This window comes from Ranitomeya variabilis, chromosome 7 (assembly GCF_051348905.1).
Source record: "Ranitomeya variabilis isolate aRanVar5 chromosome 7, aRanVar5.hap1, whole genome shotgun sequence".
In the NCBI taxonomy this organism is placed as follows: Eukaryota; Metazoa; Chordata; class Amphibia; order Anura; family Dendrobatidae; genus Ranitomeya; species Ranitomeya variabilis.
This window is the reverse complement of record NC_135238.1, coordinates 202,891,854-202,918,367: the sequence shown is the minus strand read 5'-3', so window position 1 is coordinate 202,918,367 and position 26,514 is coordinate 202,891,854. Positions and strand designations below refer to the sequence as shown.

At 41.5% G+C, this 26,514-nt stretch overlaps 1 protein-coding gene across 3 annotated transcripts in view; it reads left to right on the top strand.

Moving 5' to 3' along the window:
• Positions 1-26,514, top strand: part of MAP3K20 (mitogen-activated protein kinase kinase kinase 20) — a 204,536-nt gene that overhangs the window by 42,691 nt on the left and 135,331 nt on the right. For all 3 annotated transcript variants that reach the window (XM_077272676.1, XM_077272677.1, XM_077272679.1), the window contains exon 3: positions 15,829-15,916. In XM_077272676.1, the coding sequence (XP_077128791.1) occupies positions 15,829-15,916 (88 nt within the window). The remainder of the gene's footprint in view (positions 1-15,828; positions 15,917-26,514) is intronic.

Sequence of the window (26,514 nt, the reverse complement as noted above, 5' to 3'; positions counted from 1 at the left end):
TACTCCAACTCGCCCTCAACCAACACCGGAGCAGGAGGCTCAGCAGAAGGAACCACAGGCACAACGTACCGCCGCAACAAGGACCTATGAAACACGTTGTGGATAGCAAACGACACAGGAAGATCCAGGCGAAAGGATACAGGATTAAGGATTTCCAATATCTTGTAAGGACCAATAAAATGAGGTTTAAATTTGGGAGAGGAAACCTTCATAGGAACAAAGCGGGAAGAAAGCCACACCAAATCCCCAACACGTAGTCGGGGACCCACACCGCGGCGACGGTTGGCAAAGCGCTGAGCCCTCTCCTGTGACAACTTCAAGTTGTCCACCACAAGATTCCAGATCCGCTGCAACCTATCCACCACAGAATCCACCCCAGGGCAGTCAGAAGGTTCCACATGACCCGAAGAAAAACGAGGGTGGAAACCAGAGTTGCAGAAAAACGGCGAAACCAAGGTGGCAGAACTAGCCCGATTATTAAGGGCAAACTCAGCCAACGGCAAGAAGGTCACCCAATCGTCCTGATCAGCAGAGACAAAACATCTCAAATAAGCCTCCAAAGTCTGATTAGTTCGCTCCGTCTGTCCATTAGTCTGAGGATGGAAAGCAGACGAAAACGACAAGTCAATGCCCATCCTACTACAAAAGGATCGCCAGAATCTGGAAACGAACTGGGATCCTCTGTCTGACACAATATTCTCAGGGATGCCGTGCAAACGAACCACGTTCTGGAAAAACACAGGAACCAGATCGGAAGAGGAAGGCAGCTTAGGCAAAGGAACCAAATGGACCATCTTGGAGAAGCGATCACATATCACCCAGATAACAGACATGCCTTGAGACACCGGAAGATCAGAAATGAAATCCATGGAGATATGTGTCCAAGGTCTCTTAGGGACAGGCAAGGGCAAGAGCAACCCGCTGGCACGAGAACAGCAAGGCTTAGCTCGAGCACAAGTCCCACAGGACTGTACAAATGACCGCACATCCCTAAACAAGGAAGGCCACCAAAAGGATCTGGCCACCAGATCTCTGGTGCCAAAAATTCCTGGGTGACCTGCCAACACCGAGGAATGAACCTCGGAAATGACTCTGCTGGTCCACTTATCAGGCACAAACAGTCTGTCAGGTGGACAAGAATCCGGCCTATCAGCCTGAAATCTCTGCAACACACGTCGCAGATCAGGAGAAATAGCTGACAAGATAATACCATCCTTAAGAATACCAACAGGTTCAGCGACTCCAGGAGCATCAGGCACAAAGCTCCTGGAAAGAGCATCGGCCTTCACATTTTTTGAACCTGGTAAATACGAGACAACAAAGTCAAAACGGGAGAAAAACAATGACCAGCGGGCCTGTCTAGGATTCAGGCGTTTAGCAGACTCGAGATACATCAGATTTTTATGATCAGTCAAGACCACCACACGATGCTTAGCACCCTCGAGCCAATGACGCCACTCCTCAAATGCCCATTTCATGGCCAACAACTCCCGATTGCCCACATCATAATTTCGCTCCGCAGGCGAAAACTTCCTAGAGAAAAAGGCGCAAGGTCTCATAACAGAGCAACCAGGGCCTCTCTGCGACAAAACGGCCCCTGCTCCAATCTCTGAAGCATCCACCTCAACCTGAAAGGGAAGCGAGACATCAGGCTGGCACAAAACAGGCGCCGAAGTAAACCGACGTTTCAACTCCTGGAAAGCCTCCACGGCAGCAGGAGCCCAATTAACCACATCGGAGCCCTTCTTGGTCATATCCGTCAAAGGTTTCACAATGCTAGAAAAGTTAGCGATAAAACGACGGTAGAAGTTAGCGAAACCCAAGAACTTCTGAAGACTCTTAACTGACGAGGGCTGAGTCCAATCAAGAATAGCTCGGACCTTGACTGGGTCCATCTCCACAGCAGAAGGGGAAAAAATGAACCCCAAAAAGGGAACCTTCTGTACACCAAAAAGACACTTTGAGCCCTTGACAAACAAAGAATTTTCACGCAAAATTTTAAAGACCATCCTGACCTGCTCCACATGCGAGTCCCAATTATCAGAAAAAACCAGAATATCATCCAGATAAACGATCAAAAATTTATCCAGATAGTTCCGGAAAATGTCATGCATAAAGGACTGAAAAACTGAAGGGGCATTAGAGAGCCCAAAAGGCATCACCAAGTACTCAAAATGACCTTCGGGCGTATTGAATGCGGTTTTCCATTCATCCCCTTGCTTAATGCGCACAAGGTTGTACGCACCACGAAGGTCTATCTTGGTAAACCACTTGGCACCTTTAATCCGGGCAAACAAGTCAGACAACAGCGGCAAAGGATACTGAAATTTGACAGTGATCTTATTTAAAAGCCGATAGTCAATACAAGGCCTCAAAGATCCGTCCTTTTTAGCCACAAAAAAGAATCCCGCACCAAGAGGGGAAGAAGACGGACGGATGTGTCCTTTCTCCAGAGACTCCTTGATATATGAACGCATAGCGGTATGTTCAGGTATCGACAGATTAAACAGTCTTCCCTTAGGAAATTTACTGCCTGGAATCAAATCTATTGCACAGTCACATTCCCTATGAGGAGGCAATGCACTGGACCTGGACTCGCTAAAGACATCCTGATAATCAGACAAATACTCCGGAACTTCCGAAGGCGTAGAAGAAGCAATAGACACAGGCAGGGAATCCTCATGAATACCACGACAGCCCCAACTAGACACTGACATAGCCTTCCAGTCAAGGACTGGATTATGGGTCTGTAACCATGGCAGCCCCAAAACAACCAAATCATGCATTTTATGTAGAACGAGAAAACGTATCACCTCGCGGTGTTCAGGAGTCATGCACATGGTAACCTGTGTCCAATACTGCGGTTTATTTTCTGCTAATGGCGTAGCATCAATACCCCTAAGAGGGATAGGATTTTCTAATGGTTCAAGAATAAAACCACAGCGCTTAGCAAATGAGAGATCCATAAGACTCAGGGCAGCACCTGAATCTACAAACGCCATGACAGGATAAGATGACAGTGAGCAAATCAAAGTTACAGACAGAATAAACTTAGGATGCAAATTACCAACGGTGACAGGACTAACAACCTTAGATATACGTTTAGAGCATGCTGAGATAACATGTGTAGAATCACCACAGTAGTAGCACAAGCCATTCCGGCGTCTATGAATTTTCCTCTCATTTCTAGTCAAGATTCTATCACATTGCATCAAATCAGGTGTCCGTTCAGACAACACCATGAGGGAATTTGCGGTTTTTCTATCACATTGCATCACATCAGGTGTCTGTTCAGACAACAACATGAGGGAATTTGCGGTTTTGCGCTCCCGCAACCGCCGGTCAATTTGAATAGCCAGGGACATGGTATCATTCAGACCTGTGGGAATGGGAAAACCCACCATAACATTCTTAATGGCCTCAGAAAGGCCATTTCTAAAATTAGCGGCCAGTGCAAACTCGTTCCAATGTGTCAGCACGGACCATTTCCAAAATTTTTGGCAATACACCTCAGCCTCGTCCTGGCCCTGAGACATAGCCAGCAAGGCTTTCTCTGCCTGAATCTCAAGATTGGGTTCCTCATAAAGTAAACCGAGCGCCAGAAAAAACGCATCAATATCAGCCAATGCCGGATCTCCTGGCGCCAACGAAAAAGCCCAATCTTGAGGGTCACCCCGTAAGAATGAAATAACAATTTTTACTTGTTGAGCAGAGTCTCCAGACGAACAAGGTTTCAGGGACAAAAACAATTTACAATTATTCCTGAAATTCCTAAACTTAAATCGGTCTCCTGAAAACAATTCAGGAATCGGAATCTTGGGTTCAGACCTAGGATTTCTGATAACATAATCTTGTATACTCTGCACACGAGCAGCAAGCTGGTCCACACTTGTAATCAAGGTCTGGACATTCATGTCTGCAGCAAGCTTAAGCCACTCTGAGGTAAAGGGGAAAAAAAAAAAAAAAAAAAAATGAGAGAGGGAAAAAAAACCTCAAAATTTTCTTTCTTATAATCCCACTTCTGCAATGCATTAAACATTTAATACTGGCCTGGCATACTGTTATGACCCCAGTGGACAGGGTCTCAGAGGAACGTGTAAGTCTGCGAGATTCAAAAATCCAGCTCATAGGGCTGTGGTAACTGGGTTGACCAAATAGCTACTCCTAACGCCAACACTAGAAGTAGCCGGGGATCATGCCTACGGTGATCGCTAGATGACTCGCGCCAGCCGGAGAATCTAACTACCCCTAGGAGAAGAAAACTAAGACCTCTCTTGCCTCCAGAGAAAGGGACCCCAAAGCAAGATACAAGCCCCCCACAAATAATAACGGTGAGGTAAGAGGAAATGACAAACACAGAAATGAACCAGGTTCAGCAAAGAGAGGCCAGCTTACTAATAGCAGAATATAGCAAGATAACTTATCTGGTCAACAAAAACCCTATAAAAATCCACGCTGGAGATTCAAGAACCCCCGAACCGTCTAACGGTCCGGGGGGAGAACACCAGCCCCCTAGAGCTTCCAGCAAAGGTCAGGATACAGATTGGAACAAGCTGGACAAAAATACCAAACAAAACAAAAGCAAAAAGCAAGGGAGCAGACTTAGCTTGAAATACAGGAACCAGGATCATAGGACAAGAGCACAACAGATTAGCTCTGATTTCAACGATGCCAGGCATTGAACTGAAGGTCCAGGGAGCTTATATAGCAACGCCCCTGAACTAACGGCCCAGGTGAGGATATAGGAAAAGACAGAAGCTCCAGAGTAAAATCACTAATGACCACTAGAGGGAGCAAAAAGCAAAATCACAACAGGAGGCATCGGTGTAGTGGCTGGATAGAAATACGACCCTGGCTGCTGCATTCAGGACAGATTGGAGAGGAGAAAGTTTGATAAGAGGATAACCGATCAGTATAGAGTTGCAATAGTCCAAATGAGAATGAATGAGAGCGACAGTAAAAGTTTTTGCAGTTTCAAAGATTATTAACCCCTTCACGACATATGACATATATATATATATATGTCATATGTTGTGACTCCCCCTTTGATGGCTCTGGCGCACATCTTTTATAGGACATGACAGCTGATTTGATCAGCTGTCATGTGCCCCTATAACAGCTGCGGGTGGAATCGTGATAACAGGCGACCAAAACATCGTATATACAGTGGGGCAAAAAAGTATTTAGTCAGTCAGCAATATTGCAAGTTCCACCACTTAAAAAGATGAGAGGCGTCTATAATTTACATCATAGGTAGACCTCAACTATGGGAGACAAACTGAGAAAAAAAAATCCAGAAAATCACATTGTCTGTTTTTTTATCATTTTATTTGCATATTATGGTGGAAAATAAGTATTTGGTCAGAAACAAACAATCAAGATTTCTGGCTCTCACAGACCTGTAACTTCTTCTTTAAGAGTCTCCTCTTTCCTCCACTCATTTCCTGTAGTAATGGCACCTGTTTAAACTTGTTATCAGTATAAAAAGACACCTGTGCACACCCTCAAACAGTCTGACTCCAAACTCCACTATGGTGAAGACCAAAGAGCTGTCAAAGGACACCAGAAACAAAATTGTAGCCCTGCACCAGGCTGGGAAGACTGAATCTGCAATAGCCAACCAGCTTGGAGTGAAGAAATCAACAGTGGGAGCAATAATTAGAAAATGGAAGACATTCAAGACCACTGATAATCTCCCTCGATCTGGGGCTCCACGCAAAATCTCACCCCGTGGGGTCAGAATGATCACAAGAACGGTGAGCAAAAATCCCAGAACCACGCGGGGGGACCTAGTGAATGAACTGCAGAGAGCTGGGACCAATGTAACAAGGCCTACCATAAGTAACACACTACGCCACCATGGACTCAGATCCTGCAGTGCCAGACGTGTCCCACTGCTTAAGCCAGTACATGTCCGGGCCCGTCTGAAGTTTGCTAGAGAGCATTTGGATGATCCAGAGGAGTTTTGGGAGAATGTCCTATGGTCTGATGAAACCAAACTGGAACTGTTTGGTAGAAACACAACTTGTCGTGTTTGGAGGAAAAAGAATACTGAGTTGCATCCATCAAACACCATACCTACTGTAAAGCATGGTGGTGGAAACATCATGCTTTGGGGCTGTTTCTCTGCAAAGGGGCCAGGACGACTGATCCGGGTACATGAAAGAATGAATGGGGCCATGTATCGTGAGATTTTGAGTGCAAACCTCCTTCCATCAGCAAGGGCATTGAAGATGAAACGTGGCTGGGTCTTTCAACATGACAATGATCCAAAGCACACCGCCAGGGCAACGAAGGAGTGGCTTCGTAAGAAGCATTTCAAGGTCCTGGAGTGGCCTAGCCAGTCTCCAGATCTCAACCCTATAGAAAACCTTTGGAGGGAGTTGAAAGTCCGTGTTGCCAAGCGAAAAGCCAAAAACATCACTGCTCTAGAGGAGATCTGCATGGAGGAATGGGCCAACATACCAACAACAGTGTGTGGCAACCTTGTGAAGACTTACAGAAAACGTTTGACCTCTGTCATTGCCAACAAAGGATATATTACAAAGTATTGAGATGAAATTTTGTTTCTGACCAAATACTTATTTTCCACCATAATATGCAAATAAAATGTTAAAAAAACAGACAATGTGATTTTCTGAATTTTTTTTTCTCAGTTTGTCTCCCATAGTTGAGGTCTACCTATGATGTAAATTACAGACGCCTCTCATCTTTTTAAGTGGTGGAACTTGCACTATTGCTGACTGACTAAATACTTTTTTGCCCCACTGTACATGTCTGGTATCTGCGAACTTGTAATGACCTGGAAAATCATAATCGCATGTCAATTTTAACAATTAATGAACATGATAAAAAATAACTCAAAAAAAACATTTGTGGAATTTCACTTTTTAGGCAGTTTCACTGCACTTTTGATTTTTTTTCCTGTTTTCCAGTACATTATATGGTAAAATCAATGGTGTTGTTCAAACGTACAACTTGTCCCGCAAAAAATAAGCCCTCACATGGCCATATTGACCAAGAAAATAAAAAAGTTATCTCTCTGGGAAGAAAATGGAAAATGGCCCCGAGGTGACGGGGTTAAGATAATTATGATTAAGATTATTATAGGGTACGTCTGGATTCTATTATGTGTCCATTTTCCCTTATCAAAATTTCACAGACTTGGCATACAGTAGCACCAAGAGGGAAAAAATTTAAGATTTGGTGTATAGGGGACGCTGCTGTTTTACAGTATCAGATTTCAGATGAGGAAGGATCGGACATGTTGGATTTTATGTCCAGTCTTTGTTTCTGCGGAATTGGGCCAAGGAATCCTGAGTTAATACTCGTTTAGATGAGACAATAAGCCTGCAACAGCTTATTCTCCTTCCCTCTCTGAAATAAACAACCATGCTTGGACGAGCGTGCATGTTTCTGGTAGCGTTAGAAAAAATAGCATTTAGTTGGACGCTTTCGCAAGTGTATGACCTGGGGGCAGAGTGAGGGCAAGGACAAAACTTTTAGAAAAGTTGATGTTAGTGTAAAGTAGGTGGGAGCGTGAGTAACACAGTGGGGAAAAGACACATTTTTGTCAGGAAGAATAATAGAGGAATGGCAGGATGCAGAATAATACGAAAATGCGCTGCAGAATTTCATGACAAGAATCAGTGTGTTTTTTTTTAAAAAAAACAAGAACACATGTCAGGGAAGCTGGCGGGTCCTGTATGACAAGTATTCGGGGCTGGTTTTAGATAAAACAATTTTGGCACTTTCCCCAAAGTGTTTAGAGGGCCCCAGAAAAAGTCTGTATTTTACGTAATATGTAGGTTACTTTTTAAATAAATGCTTTGAATTGTGACAAATAGATGGTGTCGAGCGTTTTAGTCCCTTAGTTTGGAGAAACTTCAGTGTTTTTCCTTATATAATATATCATTTTCAAGGCCTTTGCTTTTATTTCATAAGTACACCACTGAAAGTGGTATTTTCCTTTGCTGGCTTTGGCAAAGCTCCAGAGACTATGTTAACATTGTTTCACAGAAGTACTTACTATGGAAAAGAAGGCGATGGTTACAAATTAGGTGACATTTATAGTTCCAATAAAAATATTGAGTTTTCCATCTTATTACTATTTTAACCTGTTCTACGCATATAATGGTAAGTGCTACAAAATCAAGTCCCAACACATCGGATAAAATATAGATAATGTAGCCGACCCCGATAACTCATTCTATAGACTATTCAATAGATAGTGTACTGTAGGAGGCAAAAGGTGCTACATTTTTAATAAAACCCAACAGCGATAACTATTTTTAGATCCAAATGCATGCAAAAAAAAAGTCCACAAAAGCTGATTTAAACAGTAGGCCATTTTTTGATGGCGAAATATAAAATAAACGTAACAGTTTGTTATTTATCCTGCATATTGAAAACCGGTTAAAAAAAATTACCAAAATTGCCAAAAACTATATAAAGTTGGTATTCCTCAACTGATTTGATCTACAGAACAAAGTTAAATTGTAGAATTGCTGTCTTTTTTTCCCTAGTTTCCATAAATTTATCCTAAAATTATTCCATTAAAAAAATAAGGGATTAACGAAAGTAAAATGAAATCCATAAGACATTTATTCTAAAGTCTATAATTTAGCTGGCCTTCTATATATTTTTGTGTACCTAAGAATTAAATATTTTCCAAACTTTCATGCTGGTGCTCACACTTCTGTCCCCCCAAGTTACGCACTTCTGCACATTTCTTGAGCGGTTTGTGGGGGTCTCAGGAACCAGATACTTACCGATCTACAGCACATTTAACACATTTAAGAGGCCATAGAACATGTAAAATAAAAAATAAAAAAAATAATAAAATTTTGTTCGGGCATGCAATTTTTTCCTATCAGAAGTGCATAGCCCTATAGAATAACATTGAACCGATGGCGATCCAAAGTTTTGTTGGCTTTAACGTACGGTCATCTTCACAAGCTCTGAGGTGCACATATATTTAGTCCTTATATAAAGAAAATTGATATCAGCTTCTAGAGTATTTTTGTATTGAGTTCATCACTACTTGCAGTATCATTGTTTTCTGCCAATTAGTTTTTCACATGCAGAAGCTAAAAAACAGGTACAAATGACATCGAAGGGAAGGAGCGCTCTACCGGATGCTTTACGGTAGCTTTATCATTGATTTTTTTTTTATAGTGCAGCATAATCAATGTAAAAAAAGAAAAAAATCAATGAACGACTCTTAAAAGCAGTTGCTACAACCCTCCTGCTCCCCGGTGTCATCTCTACCTATTTATTTTACAGTCAAGCTCGTATTGCACCAAGCAGGGAGCACATAATTATGCTCAGAGCCTTCATAGGATATTTACCGGTATTTTCATCTTATTTGCAGTATTTTGTGGCACTTTATCCTGATCGTGGTAAGTATTATTTAATGATCAAATGCCTCCGGTGCTTCAGCTTCTGCCCTGATAGACATCCATGCTCATTTCAGAAAAGTACGCAGAACTGAAGTTTAATAAACCTACGTTTCCACAAATATCGTTTCATGTTTGCTCCTTTAAACCCCCATGACTGTTTTGCGCCTTTTGTATTCCATTTTTTGGGGGGGCAATAAGGAAAATAATTATCAGCCGCTTTCTTTTGTAAGTTTCAAGTAAAGTAAAAAAAAAATCATATAATCATAAAAAAGAGACAATATCTAGCTTTGAAGAACATAAGTGACATCCTGAAAACAAATGTTAAAGTAGTTGTGTGAAGCGAAGGCTTTCCAGAGCTCATTTTTTTCCCTCTTCACTGACATCAAAGACAAAGTAAAAAGATCTGACATAAATCAGAAAAAGTTACTTTGCTGTTTTGAACGATTGCAATCAAAGGAAATGGTTTTTCTAACTACATAAACTATAGTAAGAGAGGTCACCGAGCAGCACTACCACCCCAGGATCCGCTGCACTTTAGAAGTAGGTCTAAAAGCTCGCGTGAAGCATCTGAAACCTGGGGTTTGATTCATATCCGTATGGAAAATGCACACACAAAGTTGCTAATGTACATGTAACATAGCACTCGCTTGTTAGATTATTCCCTGGGCTCCAATTTTTTTGGTCGCTTCTCTGTAAAAGCTTCAGAACCCGTAAAACAACAGGAGGATTCTCTGGGTAATTCACAAGTTTATTTGGGAAAGTTTTCCAGACTTGCACCATGGTCTGTATAGCACCTCCAAAGAATAAGCCAGTTTTTTTTTTCTTTTACGTTTTACTGTTTTTTGGAGTTTCTTGTACTTCTTGACGATTTTGTTTTTGGCTGTCCATTAAGTCAAAGCTATGGAAGTAGACTGTGTGGGACAAAGTGTGTAGGAACTACCATGTGAAGGTTTCCCTGGCAAGCACTGCTTCATCAAGTGCTCAAGATCTTTTGCAGCATGGTGAGGTTGTTACACCACTTAAATTCTCTTGATTGATGTCCAGAGTCAAGCTTCATTGACTGCTTTTTCATTTGGATTAATATTGGTATACTCGCCCTGAATTTTAGGAATCCTCTTGTTATACTATTATGAGGGTCATATGACAGGTGTTATATTGGTCCTTTTTGCAGTCCTTATTTTGGAGATCCTGTTACTTAAATGATATTCCTCTTAACTTACCGTACATATATTTACTGTGACCCTATAGGCCATTATCTAGGACAGCGTTCGATCCCCACCTTGTCTCTAAGTATGTGTGAGCGAATTTTTCAATATTCGATTTTCACAATCTAGTCTTGAACAAAAATCCAAAATAGAGTTAGACACAGCAAATTTATTGAAAGCCTCTCACTCCTTAATGAAGTTTGGGCTGTCCGTGCCCAAGAAAATGAAGATAAAGTCAGCTATGAGTTGCCTTAGATTTAAGAAATCACTTGGATGGTAAATTTGCCGCACGGTAGTTATTCATGCCCCTTTTTTCTAAGCCTTACCCATCTTTTAAAAAGATCTGAGGGATTTAGAAGGCTAAAAATTGCATCAATTTTTGCTTAGATACGTTTTGAACCAAGGTTTGAAAGAGGGAATGATAAATGATCACAATCGGGTCCAAGGCTGGGGATTTAATGCAGGTTTTGGATGAGTTTTAACTTATTTTCACGCAAATGCTACATTTTTTTGCCTGGATATTGTGCAGAAATTGGCATTTGTTGTGTTTTTAAATCCATAGAACATCAGTTTCTTTTGCGGAAACGCACAATTTTTTTGTAAATACTACCCATTCAGGAGGACCCTAAATCCTAAGTTTAAACTGTTGTATGGGTATTGTTTTGTTGTGTTTTTGGTGCATTTCTGCAAAAAACAAATGCAAAATTACCGTAAGTGCGGAAAATATGTGTGCATTTTGGATTCAGTGAAATTCGCTCCAAATTCACAAGTTGTGAACCCAGCGTTTTGGTAGCTACTGATTTTAGCATGGCCAGATAACGTTCTAATGTATATGCTGGTGTCCCGACTATTTCCTGATTTTTGGTTTTCAACATGAACGATTTTTGTTCTTAAAGGAGATAAGCCACTATCGAATCCATCTGGCAACAGCGTACTACCCTCTCCCCATTCAAAACGCATGTATGATTGGTTAAATGTGCATTAGTATGTTGGGGTCAGGGGGATTAGCTTTCAATTGAACATCAATCAACATTTTTCACTCAGTACGATGTGAACACACCATGATATTTCTATAGGAAAATAACACGGATCTATAAATTGGCAAAATGCTCAACGTATAAACATGGCTCTAGTTTGATATACAGTATATGGTGTGATTATTTTTTGTGTGTTTTTTTTAATATCTTGGACTTCTTTTTGTACCAGCGAAATGTGATCTTTTTCATATGTATAAGAAAAAGGAAGTGCATTGATGATAGAAATATTATCTTTGTTCAAAATATTTTATAATACACAGTTTGATTTGTGGTTTAATAATCCCAACCCCACCGAGATCGGCTGTACAGTTTATGTACATACAGAGGTGTTTTTTTTATGAGACTTTCGAAAACCTTGAGATTTCAAAGTGGAAAGGACTTGTAAATAAATCACTTAAATTTTTTTGGGCAGACTTTTGATTGGACAATGCCTAGTTTGGAGTGGATTTCACCAGGATTGGCTTCAAAGCTTCTCAAAACCTGATGTGGAAAAGATGTTCAAAATACTGAACAGCAACAGAAATGAATAGGAAGAATATTCTAAGTGTTTCTTAAGCAATTGTTCATAGGTTATTTGGTTTGGACATTTTTGAACCCACTCCTAACACTGTGTGCACACAACTTTACTGCATAGTTGAATGATGAAGAGCAGCGACATTATTTCCACACTGCGTTTTCTTCTTGTTCTAACCAAGCGCTGCTTTGTCCATGGTGGACTTGAAACCATAAAGCATATATGTGACTGTTTATGAGACAATTACTAAACATGTGAGTGAGCGGTTTATGTAAGAAAATACTTAACAGAGACATTGTTTAGTCTATGGCGTAAACTTTAAAATTCTGTCCACTTAAATGTGTGAGCTGTCACATCTACAATGGAAGAAAAATCACTTGAAGTGTAAATAATTATATTTTTCAAGTCTAGTACAAATTTCTTCATAAATGAGGTTGTGTACCTATTGCTGACATGTGCGATTTATATTCTGCATAAAAGTTTTGAAACTTTGTATCTGCATTGTTCAATTTAAAGAACTGCAGTGTTTTTTTTTTATTATTCCACTATTGGAGTGGTGCTACTAATCTAAGTTCCCTGCTCCTAATCTTATACTTACCAGCCATTGTCTTCATCTTTTATTGACACCGGTCTGATCGGTCTCCAGCAGCATGTGACCTGCCGGATCACTTCTGGCGATCCGGGGGTCAGTACTCCATTTAAGTCTATGAGAACCAGAACGTGGCAGAAACGCGACTCTCATAGACTTAGGGCTGTCCCACACGTCCAGATAATTCCGGTACCGGAATAAATCGGTACCGGAGTTATCCGTGTCCGTGTGCCTGGGAACTCACGGAGGCCATACCTGCGGCACACGTGTGCCGCCCGTATGGCGAGTGGGTACCACACGGAGCGTGTGGTACCCACTCTGCATGGTGCTGAAGCTGCTGAAGCTGCAATTCATATCCTCTCTGCAGTAGCGTTTGCTGCAGAGAAAATATGAAGAATAGTGTTAAAAATAAAGATTTAGGTGTCCGCCGCCCCCCCACCCCCTGTGCGCCCCCCCGCTGGTCAGAAAATACTTACCCGGGTCCCCCGTCGGCTGTCGCTCCTTCCTGGTCTGGCCGCGGCTTCTCCTGCATGCGGTCACGTGGGGCCGATCATTTACAGTCATGAATATGTGGCTCCACCTCCCATAGGGGCGGAGCCGACTATTCATGATTGTAAATGATCGGCCCCACGTGACCGCATACAGTAAGCCGCGGCCAGACCAGGAAGGAGCGAGTAAGTATTTTCTGACCAGCGGGGGGGCGCACAGGGGGTGGGGGGGCGGCGGACACATGGATCTTTATTTTTAACACTATTCTTCATATTTTCTCTATAGCAAACGCTGCTACAGGGAAGATATGAATACCGGCTTCAGCACCATGTGGGGGGGACAGCGCTTACTGTAGCGCTGTCTCCTGCACGCACACGGACCCCAGACGGAGAATGTCCGTGTGAGGTCCGTGTTTTACGCGGACCCATTGACTCTATTGGGTCCGTGTAATACGTGCGCTCCCACGAACACTGACATGTCTCCGTGTTTGGCACACGGAGACACGGTCCGCAAAAAATCAATGACATCTGAACAGATGCATTGATTTTTATGGGTCTACGTGTGTCAGTGTCTCCGGTACGTGAGGAAACTGTCACCTCACGTACCGGAGCCACTGACGTGTGAAACCGGCCTTACACTGTGAGCTTGTGACGTTACCTCTGACTTAAGGTCAGTCAGAAGTTGCAGTCACAAGACGGCGGCATGGTACTGGATCGGCATCGGGAAGAGCTGTAGATGAAGGCTGGTGAGTATAATACTAGGGTCAGGGAACTTAGATTAGTAGCACCGCTCCAGTGCTGAATTAAAAAAACAATGCTGGAGTGATGCTTTATCATATATTTAGTCTTCGTTGCAATCTTGAGCCTAAAACTATATTTACTCATCCATGTGAAATTGTACCGCTGTGAAAAACAGACTGTGTGGTATCCATTTTGTCTCTGATTAGCATATTTGTTGCATCTTTTTTTTTTTTTTCAGGGCTGTGGAGTCGGTAAGCCAACTTTCCGACTCTTCAATTTCCCTGACTTCCGACTTCACAGCACTGGTCACTACTGAGCATGTACATAAAGTGCAGCACAGATTCATCTCAGCTAAAAGCCGAGATCCTCAGATCAGGAACAGAACAGACATTTATAGGACATTTCACAACTTTCCTAAATTATTTATGAAAAAATTTACAGCACATCCTGCATTGTACTACTGGCACAAAACAGAAGAAAATCCAGCTCAACGAACTTGTGAACAAACTTCTTTCTAAGTTCACCAAAAGTGCTCAGCAGAGGGTAAAAGACCATCAGCATTGTAAATTTCATGATATGCGACATTGACGCACCCTTAATCATGCCTTTTTGGTGAATAAAGAAAGATGTTTGTTCACAAGTACGTTGAGCTGGATTTTCTTCTGTTTTGTGATTGCTCCATGCCTTGATACGGCGTTTCCAGTGTTCCGAACACCTAAGGATGTCTATCGCAGTGAGCTGGACCAATTTCTATTTCACTGAACTACTGTGCCAAATTTATTATATATTTTCGGAGTGAGTGTCGATCCATTTTAATCTGACTCCAACAAAATGGACACCGACTCCACGACTGACTCCAAAGCCCAGGTATTTTTATCCATTGACTTTTAGCAATGGTTCAGTGAAAAACGGATGAAACGATGAAGAAACATTGAAGTACAAAGAATGTCTTCCTTTTCATTCGTTTTTCACGGATCCCTAGACTTTTAATGTCTGTGGCTGATCCACAAAGCCTATGAGAATAGTAGTCTCACGGATTGGAGACACGGATCTGTTTGTGTCACATGGACGTGTGAATGTAGCTTAAGGCTGGGGTCACACGAGGGTATAAAAAAATCGGGTCCATTCTTACCCAGGAGAGTGGGACGATTTTTCCTCACTTGTCATCCATGTGCTCTCCGTATACAATCCGTTTTTTAGCCAGCAGCTATCAGTCTTTCACTGGACCATTTACAGTTTCCCATCTTACAGAATTGCAATGTCTACGTAAAAATCGGATGCCATACTGATGGTCTGTATGGCATCCGAATTTGTTTTCTCGCACCCATCAAATTTCGTAGTCAAATCGCAACACTTGCTGACACCAAATAAAGCTGAGAAAAAATACGCAGATGTACACTGCCTCATTGAATTACATCAGTCAGCGTGCAATACCTTCCATTATCAGATTGCACTCTTCCTAGCTATACAGTGGTGCGAGCGAGCCCTAAGACCGAGTATAGACCCCAATGCATGGACCGGACTGGCTTTAAAGAAAACCCTTACTTTTCTCCTTATATTCATATAACATCTTCAATATGTTGAAAACTAATTTACAAGTTCTCAGTTAAATAATAGCTATTGAGCAAATGGTAGGAAACGTGGGAGTGATCCATTTATGTGGCTTTTATGGTTTTATATGCTTTATCTATTCAGAGGTACAACTGAAAACCTCTTTGCAAAGCTGCGTGTGGTTTTGATGCGATGTGTAGCTGCTGCCTTATATGTGATAAGTCAGGACTGTTTCGTCACAAACTGTAACTCTGTCGTGTTACGTATATTGTCGTCATTTCTGGTTTTCTTTCTGTTTACAGGCAGAGATACTTAGCATGCTCAGCCACAGAAATATCATCCAATTTTACGGAGCTGTACTTGAACCTCCAAATTATTGTATTGTTACAGGTAAGAATAAAATGTGTGTTTCTGAAAATATATCAATTAATTGTGTCACTCACAGCCAAATATTTCTGAAACATTTGTGATCCTGAAATAAAAAGTAAAATGTCTTTCTTTAAAAAACGGCTGGGAATTTCCAGTTCTAGAAGCATTGCAGCAATTGTTTTTCCATTGCAGATCAGCATCTGATTGTCTATCATACTCTGCACATGTTTTATCTATTCCCTGGTGCTTGAGCACAACATTACATGGGCTGCTAGAGCCAGCACCACCTCTGCCTACTGTGGTAACACTATGATTACCCTTCCTTTTATATTCTCCTATGTAAGCGAATATATTGTAATATAATATAAGAACTGTGCAATCATCATCAGTAACTGTGATAGGAGTGAACATAAAGTCATGTAATTCCCAGGGGTTACCATGAGATGGGTTAAAATGGATAGGGGGTAACTTTTTATACTGGGAATAAATAAAGGTCTGTTAATACATTCTCATTAGTATATAATATTTATACAGCATCTTGTTGATGGTTTCCAATTTTGGAAATAGAGTTTTTTATTTTAACCCCTTTTAAATTCCGTTTTCTCCTCCCCTTTTTCAAAGAATCAGAGTTTTTATTCTTCTGGCCACATAGATGTATAAGGGCTTATTTTTTGCAGGAAGAGCTATACTTTTTAGTGACTCCATTTATTTTACCACATAGTGTACTGAAAAATGGGGAAAAAATGCCAATTCCAGTGAAATTACCCCCAAAATAACACAGCGATTCTGACATTTTTTTTTTAGTAGTAGTTATTTCTACGGTTTACATTGCGTGGTAAAAAATGATCTCACAATATGATTTTTCTCTTCAGTGAGATTACGGCGATACCAAACTTGACCAGTTATTATTATAGTGGTGAAATATTTTTTTTTACATTTTTGGGATTGTGTTGCCATTTTCTGAGACTGAGAGCTTATTTATTACAGGGTGAGAAATATTTCTTATTGATACCATTTGGGGATCGAGATGCAATTTTTATTGTTTCTTACAGCAATTTTGTGATGTTGCAGCGACCAAAACACTGCAGCAAATTTGGTGTTTTGAATTTGAATTTTTTTTTGTTTGTTTATGGTGTCTATTTTAATAGATTGCAATTTTATGAACATGGCGATACCAAATATATGCATTTTTCTTATTTGTTCATTATCTTTGTTTTTAATGGGGGAAAAGAAAGATGATTCAAACGTTGATGTTTTTTATATTTTTAAATTTTTTTAATATTTATTAAAACTTTATTTGTTACTGTATTTATTAGTCACTTTAGGGGACTTGAACCTGTAATCATCTCATCTCTTCCCAGAGGAAACAGTACCTATTGAGCATTTATTGAATATTCTGAGAATATTTCATAAATGTATAGATGACAGTTGGTGGTTATGTAGTTCTGTGGAGAACTGTAACTTTTGTTTCAGGAGAACTTGTAGTAGAATGTCTGTGTGTTCCGCTAGCTCCTCCCCCTCTATAGAATTTTAAAAACACCACTGTCATCTCCTATCTTAGTCATGTGAACATCTGTCTTCACTGAATACTGATTTTAACCCCTTACTGACGTCGGACGGAATAGTACTTCCGACGTCTGTACCTCCGCTTTGAGTTGGGCTCCGGCGGTGAGCCCACCTTAAAGCCGCGACATGTCAGCTGTTTTCAACAGCTGACATGTGCCCGCAATAGGCGCGGGTGGAATCGCCTAATAACTAGTTAAATGCCGCTGTCAAACTCTGACAACGGCCTTTAACAAGTGCTTCCAGCCATCAGGCCGGAAATACGAGCACTGCTGACCCCCGTGATGTGATCGGGGGTCAGCAGTGCATCAGCATGACAATCAGAGGTCTCCTGAAGATCTCTATAGTTGTCGATGCCAGATTGCTGTGAGGGCCACCCTGTGGTCGCTGCTCATAGCAATGCAGTAATTCTCCTACATAGGAGCGATCTGAGCTTCGCTCCTTTGTATCAGAGCCGATCAGGCTATGCCAACTTCTATTGAAGCATGCCAAAAGTAAAAAAAAAAAAATGTTTAAAAATATGAAAAAATAAAAAAACATAAAAGTTCAAATCACCCCCCTTACGCCCCATTCAAAGTAAAACTAAAATCAAACCTACACATATTTGGTATCGCCGCATTCAGAATCGCCCGATCTATCAATGAAAAAAAGGATTAACCTGATCCCTAAACGGCTTAGCGAGAAAAAAATCGAAGCACCATAATTCCTTTTTTTTGGTCACCGAGACATTGCATTAAAATGCAATAATGGGTGATCAAAAGAACGTATATGCACAAAAGTGGTATAATTAAAAACATTAGCTTGGCGCGCAAAAGTAAGCCCTCACCTGACCTGAGATCCCGAAAAATGGAGACGCTACGGGTCTCAGAAAATTGCGCAATTTATTAAAAAAATTTTGAAAGTTTGGATTTTTTTTTTACCACTTAGATAAAAAATAACCTAGAAATGTTTGGTGTCTATGAACTCGTAATGACCTGGAGAATCATAATTGGAGGTCAATTATTTTAGCATTTAGTGAACCTAGGAAAAAAGCCAAACAAAAAATAAGTGTGGGATTGCACTTTTTAAAAAAAATGTCACCACACTTAGAGTTTTTTTCCCGTTTTCGAATACACGACATGGTAAAACCAATGGTGTCGTTCCAAATTACAACTCGTCCAGCAAAAAATAAGCCCTCAAGTGGCCATATTGATGGAAAAATAAAAAAGTTATCGCTCTGGGAAGGAGGGGAGCGAAAAAACGAGAACGCAAAACCGAAAAAAGCTCTGGTCATTAAGAGGTTAAGCATGAATTGAGAGAAGATGATCAGTCCAGGAGTAGAAAAAGGCAAAGATAAAATATATTACAATTTACAAAGTTGCTTATTTTCATATATTCTATTGATTTATTAAGTAAAAAACTAAACCGATCAATACTCTTTAAGTGTCAAATATATAACAATATCTTTTCATTTAACAGTAAGATTCATAATTTCTCCATTAATAATCCTTGCATGCATGATGAAGCATAAAAGAGTAACACATCAGATAACTGCAACTTGCTTGATTTGTCTCGTAGACATTGCAAAAAAAGTGGAGGTCGTTTACACAATGTAACTCCCCTAATCCCTTTGCTTATTAATGTACCATGAATTCCCCTAACCCTGCAGATAAATATCATTTTCTGGCATTTTCTGAATAATAACAGAGGTATTACTACTTCTCAGTTTGCTTTTTCTTCCCAGCGAGTGGATAGAAACGTTTCAGCTGGTTATTACATGGTATTACAGTGAATTACCCATAAGACAATTAAGTACTTAAAGGAAGACGGTATTCTGTGTACCTGCTCATGTTGTTTTATAAGGCTGGATAGGATAATTTATGTATTGGTGTTACCTGTAGAAATCAGTATGGTCAGTCTGATTATTTTCTAATAGTAGAAAAAAATTGCTGCAAAATATTGTTGTAGAACCTAAGATAAAAACAAAATGAGCAAATACCAAGTAGTAAGTAAACAAATAGTAATAGTACATGTAAAAACAAAGGGAACTTGGTGAAGATTGTTTTGATCAAAAAAACGTAAAAGCCATCCTACCACGGTAAGGTGTTCCCGTATTAGGACAGTACCTAACGCTTGTGGCTTCGAAAAAAGGGAAAGAGTGGTCCACTCACCGTTTTCCATGCACTTCAGGAGAGGTAGAGTCCACGTACGGAGCCACCCTGGTCCCGGGCATTTCTTGAGACAGAAATACAAAGGGAAACATTTCTGAAGTACAGAAGGGGTAATACAATTTCACGTTTATTCTATATGCTTGTAAAAAAAGACATGTTGGATACGCCAATGAAAATCTTGGGCATTCCAGACCGCCGCGTTTCGACTAGATAGTGTTAGTCATTGGTGTATCCAACATGTTTTTTTTACAAGCATATAGAATAAATGTGAAGTTTTATTACCCCTTCTGCGTGGAGAAATGTTTCCCTTAACTCTTGTGGCTCACCTCACTATGTATTAGCAGACGTAAAAATGGATAGGAGAAGAGCAGAATCGGTCTCTCTCTATATATATATATATACATATATATATATATATATATATATAGAGAGAGAGAGAAATGTATGTATTGGTGCTACCTGTGGAAATCAGAATATATATATATATATATATATATATATATATATATATATATATATATATATATATATATATAAAAAGAAGTATTCAAATTACCTCTTCGGAGAGGAAGAAGACTAGAACTCTGGCGTTACCTATTGGAAGTAGTAATCCTAAAGTTCAATATCGACCCTTTCATGAGCCATGCATTAGGATAAAATCCAATCCCAGAATCTCAATTTGCGGACTAAGTGTTTTACGGGTATTGCAACTCATCAGGGGAAAGTATGAGACCTGATTTGGCTAGCAGACAGGCTTAAAACTGGGATCTAAGGGGTAAGATTGAAGAGTGACAAGCCAGGCCTGGCATGTCAGAGTGAGGAGACTTATACACCATGCATGCTCCTCTGGGAAATTAAATAAAGGTGGCACTAGAGTTCTAGTCCTCTTCCTCTCTGAAGAGGAAATGTGCACATTTAATTTTCCCATTACAGGTCATATAAGTCTCCTCACTCTGACATGCCAGGCCTGGCTTGTCACTCTCCACAAGGTAAACCGTTATCCCTTAGATCCCAATAAAAAGGAAAAAAACATTGCTGTAAAATCTTATTTTAGGGATATCCTACATTTGGGTCAGGACAACTTTGAAGGGGCCGAAATGACAAGTCTGCAGAACCGTTGTGTGACTATAGACGGCTAAAATCGTGGCTGCATGTAATGCGCAGAGCTGATATTTTACATTATTATATGTCTATTTATTTAACTTCTCCTCTTCTGTCTCTTGTTGTCCAGATTGGGTGGCATAAACTTATAGGCAGTTTTTGTTTCTCCTTTTCCTCTCTAAATATCCACTGACGTCGCTGTAGGCTTACAGGATTTACGTCCCTTCATACTTGAACACATTTTACTATACATATTATTTTTAGACTGGCTGACATGGTGTTGGCAGAATCGTCGGTAACACTCAACAGTCAGGGCTGTGTTTCCTTGTTCTTGTCTTTGTACAGCTTAGCAATCTCTGTTCTAGTTAATGGGGGTTGAGGCCAGGCCTCTGTGCGGCCAGACAGTTTTTTCCACCCCAAGCTTCATCCATGTCTTTATGGACCTCGCTTTGTGCATTGGGCAGTCATGCTGGAACAGAAAAGAGCCTTCCCCAAGCAGTTCCCTCAAAGTTGGAAACATGCAATTGTCCAAAATGTCTTGTAGGCAGAAGCATTAAGATTTATTTTCACAAAAATGAAGGGGCCCCAACCCCTAAAAAACAAGCCCATAATATTATCTCTCATCTATCAAACTTTACAGTTTGCAGTGAGGCAAGAAACGTTCCCCTGGCATTCACCAAATCAAGGTGCATCCATTAGCCTGATGAATTATGAGTAATTTGTCACTGGACAGAGAACATTTCTACTTTGTCAGGGTCCAGCGGTGGCGGCTTTACACTACTTCATCCAATACTCGGCATTGTGCTTGGTGATGTATGGCTGCATGCAGCTGTTCGGCCATGAAGCTCCCGATGTGGGCACAGTTTTCTGCTGATGTTAACACCGGAGGAAGTTTGGAATCTGCAGTTAGCAGAGCGATGGTGACTTTTCTTCCCTTTGCTCTTCAGCACTCGTTGACTCACCTCCGTAACGTTACGTGGTCTCCACTTCGGTGGCTGAGTTGCTGCGGTTCCTTCCACTTCTCAATATTTTTTTTTACTTTAATAAATAAATCTTTAACTAAAAATCCATTATGCAGTAAGGTTTTATTTCAAAATGTTCTGCTATTTAGTTTCTACAGCCTCTATGTTTCACTGTACATAGTAGATTGCAGAATGAGTGAATCCAGGGTGCGGCAGTGTTTGTAACACTTTTCTTTCTTCTATCGTGTCAGCTGTTTTGACCCCCCCAGTGATCTGATAATGATTACCTATCCTGAGGATTGTAATGACCAATATTAAACTTCTGGAAAAGATCTTCAACTATATTTTAGTCCCTGTGTGAATGTCCTACATCTCAGATGGGTGTATATATTCTGTACCATCCAAAATGTAAATTTAATTCTAAGAAAAATGGTGATTTATCTATTTTTTCTTTATATAATTCATCATTACTACTCGGAGATCTTTTTTTTTTTTTAATCTCTTATCGCTTCCTCAGGCGAACTTCCAGGTTAATATTAGTTTACAGATAGAGCAGATAACCAGCAATATGTTCTAGCAGAGCTGATTAGCAGTAAGTAAACAATGGTGATATAAGCATAGGCAGCCGTTCTGTCAGTGTCCCTGGATTATTCCTTCTCTTGTCTCAGAAGGGATCTTATATTATCGTTATGATTTTTTTTTAGCCACTAAATCAAAGCTATGTAATGGCGCAAAGTTAAAGAGGTTGTCTGGTCTTAAGCCGCAAGTAAGTAGTCATTCTATGTGACTGCAGACTTGTGATCCTCACATTGCACGTACTGTTGCAGCGCCCCAGAGTCCTGGTCGTTGCAGTACTAACGCTCCGCCGCTAAGGGGAGTGATGGTACGTCTGATTGTACTAAAAGAGTTCACCTGACCAGGTATCACAGTCACACATTACACTTCACACTCCGGCCACCAGGGGGAGCAAAGGGTTCTATGTTTAGGCCACTCCTCACACTCTGGTAAAACTGGGGGTTGGATAGGAAGTTAGGGAGAAGCTGACTGGGTTTTGCCCAGGCAACATCCTGTGGCAGAGGGTGTTGCGGGGAAGATTCAGGGGGGTCCCTGTCAGGGGTGGGATCCTGACAGTGGCCTAGCACAGGACAGATTGTTACGGAGACGTGCCTGCACCCGTTGCGGTGGCATCCTAAGAAAGGACACGAAGCGAGGTTTATTGTGGAGAAGTGAGAAACGAGATCACCGCACAAAGGAGAATAGAACCAGTAGGAGTCGTGCCTTAAGATCGTGGCAACATCCTACTGAGGCGCGTAGCCGGTGGCCGGAACGCCGAGGAAGTATTGGGCTCCAAGCATTACTTCAAACAGCGGCAGGACAGTTAATTATAGGTTGGCTGTCTCACCTAAATCACCTAAGCAGACAACGGAGGCAATTGTGGGAGAGGGGTGTCTCTAGGGTCCCAGAATAACTCCAGGCCTACCCCGTCATACGGGTGCGTCCTAGCCATATCATCTGGGGGACGGAGAAAGAACATCAGAACAGATACGAGTTGTGAGAAAGAACATCAGAAACAGACACAACAGTTGTGAGGACTATCCCGTGGTGCTCAGCAGGGAAGGACTACAACACACAGGCGCTAGAAGGTAGGCACTGATTTCCACCTGCAAAGGGAACTCTGGATGTGCCTTCGGACCGGCCGGTCTCAGCCAGCCCTGTTAGCAGTGCTCTGGATTGTGGATCCTGAAGCCTTCAGTAAAGAGGTAAAGAGACTGCAACCGTGTCCTCGTTATTCATCGCACCTTGCACCACGCATCACCATCAGATCTTTCATTGGTCGCCCCTTAGCAGGGTCACGGACTGGGTCTAGCCAACGTGACAACCCCAGGACTGGGACAGAGAGGCCCGGTACCGAGTACCCCACGGCCCTGCGTCTGGGGGCGCTCCACTGTGTTATGAGGATTTTGCGGTGCCATCACCAGGAGCGGCAGGCGTGTGAGTTCAAGTATGTGATTTGCATACATGCAGTCATGTGCCGACTAGATGTGCGTGGACTCACTCAGTGCATGTGTATTGAGCGAGGCCAGAAACAGTCTAGTCGGAATGTGACTGGAAGGAAGCAAATTGTATACTTGCAGCGACATGCCTGTCCGCTCCTGGCGCCGGAGAATCCTCACAGCGCATAGTGCGCATGATGTGAGAATTCACAAGTCTGCAGTTACATAGAGCGACTGCAGACTTGTAGCCTAAGCCCGGACATCCTATTTAATCATGGTGATATTAGTAGTAGCGCTTAGGATCTGGCATAAGGAAAAAGCATTTTGAAAATATAGAGGTTAATATTTGCTGATCCTCTAGGTCTTGTGATCGCTCAGAACATTGCTCGCGGAGCCTATACACCTCTCCATGCTCATGTAAGAGCAGATCCCTTATGACTATTGAACTGCGCACTCTAGAGCAATGTTTTTGAGCATCGAACCTTTATAACATAAGAATCCATGCCAAGTTATAGGTATCAGGTAATGGAGAAACAAATGGGTTAAATCTGTTCTACCATGTGGAAAGGATAAAGGATGACAATCGGGGTAGGAGTGGTTTATTAGTCAACGCGTTTCGAAGAATATATGCTTCTTCAGGAGAACTACAATAAATGATAGGTATCGTTTCACCCTAGTAAAAATCATACCTGTAATATCTTAAATCTTTTAGTTTGTTTTCCATAAATGTGTTATTTATTCATCTGTGCTAGTGAGGTCCCCGGTGCACCCTGGCTGTGGCCGAGTAGTTTGCTACACCTTTCCACCTACAGGTATTCTTGCTATCTCTGACCTCCTCTTAATTAGCAGTGCTGGCTTTACTGAAGCAAGTGCCGCCTCCATCAAAATCTCGTGCATGCATGTGGGAAGCAGATAGACTTCAGAGCAAAGGTTTTTCCTTGTGAAATTTGAGTGCATATATTTATTATTTATTTTACTCTCTTATGTAGCACCATTAATTCCACAGCACTTTACAGACATCATCACTGTGCCCAATGGGGCTCACAATCTAACCCCTATCAGTATGTCTTTGGGTAGCGTTGACTTGTGTAATGAGAGCACTGTTAAAATAGAGGGGGGCTGAGATATCGGAAATACATGTGGATGGAAAAGTGCCCCTAAATGTTCTACGTCCAGAGTGCACAGAGAACCTCATTAACATATTTGAATAAGAACTATTTCTGGGAAATTAACCAACAGATTAGGACTATACAGGAATGATTTTTGCTAGGTCAAAGTCCCCTATGAGACACTGTGCTGGATTTCACCACTCATCATGTGCTGACAAACTCCTATTAATCATTACTTACGGTACTTAAATAGCTGTTGATTCCTCCAAACTTCCACATTTACACATGTACACTCAGCCCAGCCAAGAGTGCATGCTTTCTCAATGGGAAAAAGGTAATAACCAAAAGCAAAAGATTGGACATGTTGAAATCTTGCATGCCCAATCCATAATCTAAAAGCTATCATCGGGAGAGAGATAGGACATCCATATGCATATCAAATGACCAACTGGTTCCATTGAAACCTGCTTGTTCAGCCGGCGTTCATCTAATGTGCATGGGCACCAATATTGTAACATTCAACCCAATGGGTGATGCATCAAGAATGCTCAGTAGGGAAGATGTGGATAGGACAAATGTGCATATATAGGGCAGTACCATAAGGAACAACATTGGGGTGAGGATGATGGTAGCACTCGCCTATAAGGGTTGGGTAAGGAAGCCTGATGTGCCGCGCCTGCAGCCTGGTGGCTGGAGGAACGTATGGTCCAGATAGCAGTTTGGCAAAGCAAAAATTATTACGATTTGCGGGTGACGTTCACGGAAAGGATGAGGCCCGGACAGTATAAGCAAGGTTTTCTGTTCACACTAACACGTCTCGGCACACGAATGCTCAATAGTTAAATAAGTTTTGGGCATTCCCCGCAAGTGCCCATGAAATTCTAGGATAGTCAGCACCCATGTAATGATTTTTTTTGCAACTATATACAAAAATATACTATTTTTAGAAAACCTTTGGTCACCTTCTTCAGCTTAGGCCGGCTTGACACATCTCCAAAACTTGACCGTTCTCACATTGGAGGACCCAGCATTAGTGCCGAGTCTCGCAAGCAGAGCAAACTGCTTCATAGGCATTTATGAGGATGTTAGCTGAGGTCATGTAACCTGGCGGTCAGGCTGAGTACTCGAATACGAGTACTGTCCATGTTTCACGGATGTGTGAAATCGCCCTTAGCTGCATTTAAAAAATAATAGTTTATATATGTACCGCTGCTTCTGCTCTTTCAAATCCTCAAGCTTTACACTGCAGCACTGCTTGAGCGGATTCTCTCTGCAGCAATGATACATAAGCTGACAAGTTATAAATAAGTCAAGCAGTGTCATGTGTCTCAACTAATGATGAGCGAACGTGTGCTAACTAGAGATGAGAGAATTTGATCGGGTCCCTGCTTATTTAGCAAGCTATAGCACTTACCGAATAAGCTGCAGAGGGAACCTGGATAAATGGAGTGCGCCGGCTGATCTGCTATTTCGAGCCGCAGCTGCATGTGTTGCGGTTCTGTCACAGTCACAGCACATGCATGGAGATCCCAACAGACAGGCTCTCCACGCATGTGCTGCGCCTATCACACAGCTGCGACACATGGAGCTGCGGTGCCGAACAGCCGGCGCGCTCCATATATCCAGGTTCCCTCTGCAACTTATTCGGTAAGTGCTATAGCTTGCTAAATAAGCAGGGAGCCAATCCAATTTGCTCATCTCTAGTGCTAACCAAGTATCTTCGGCGTGCTTTAATAATGC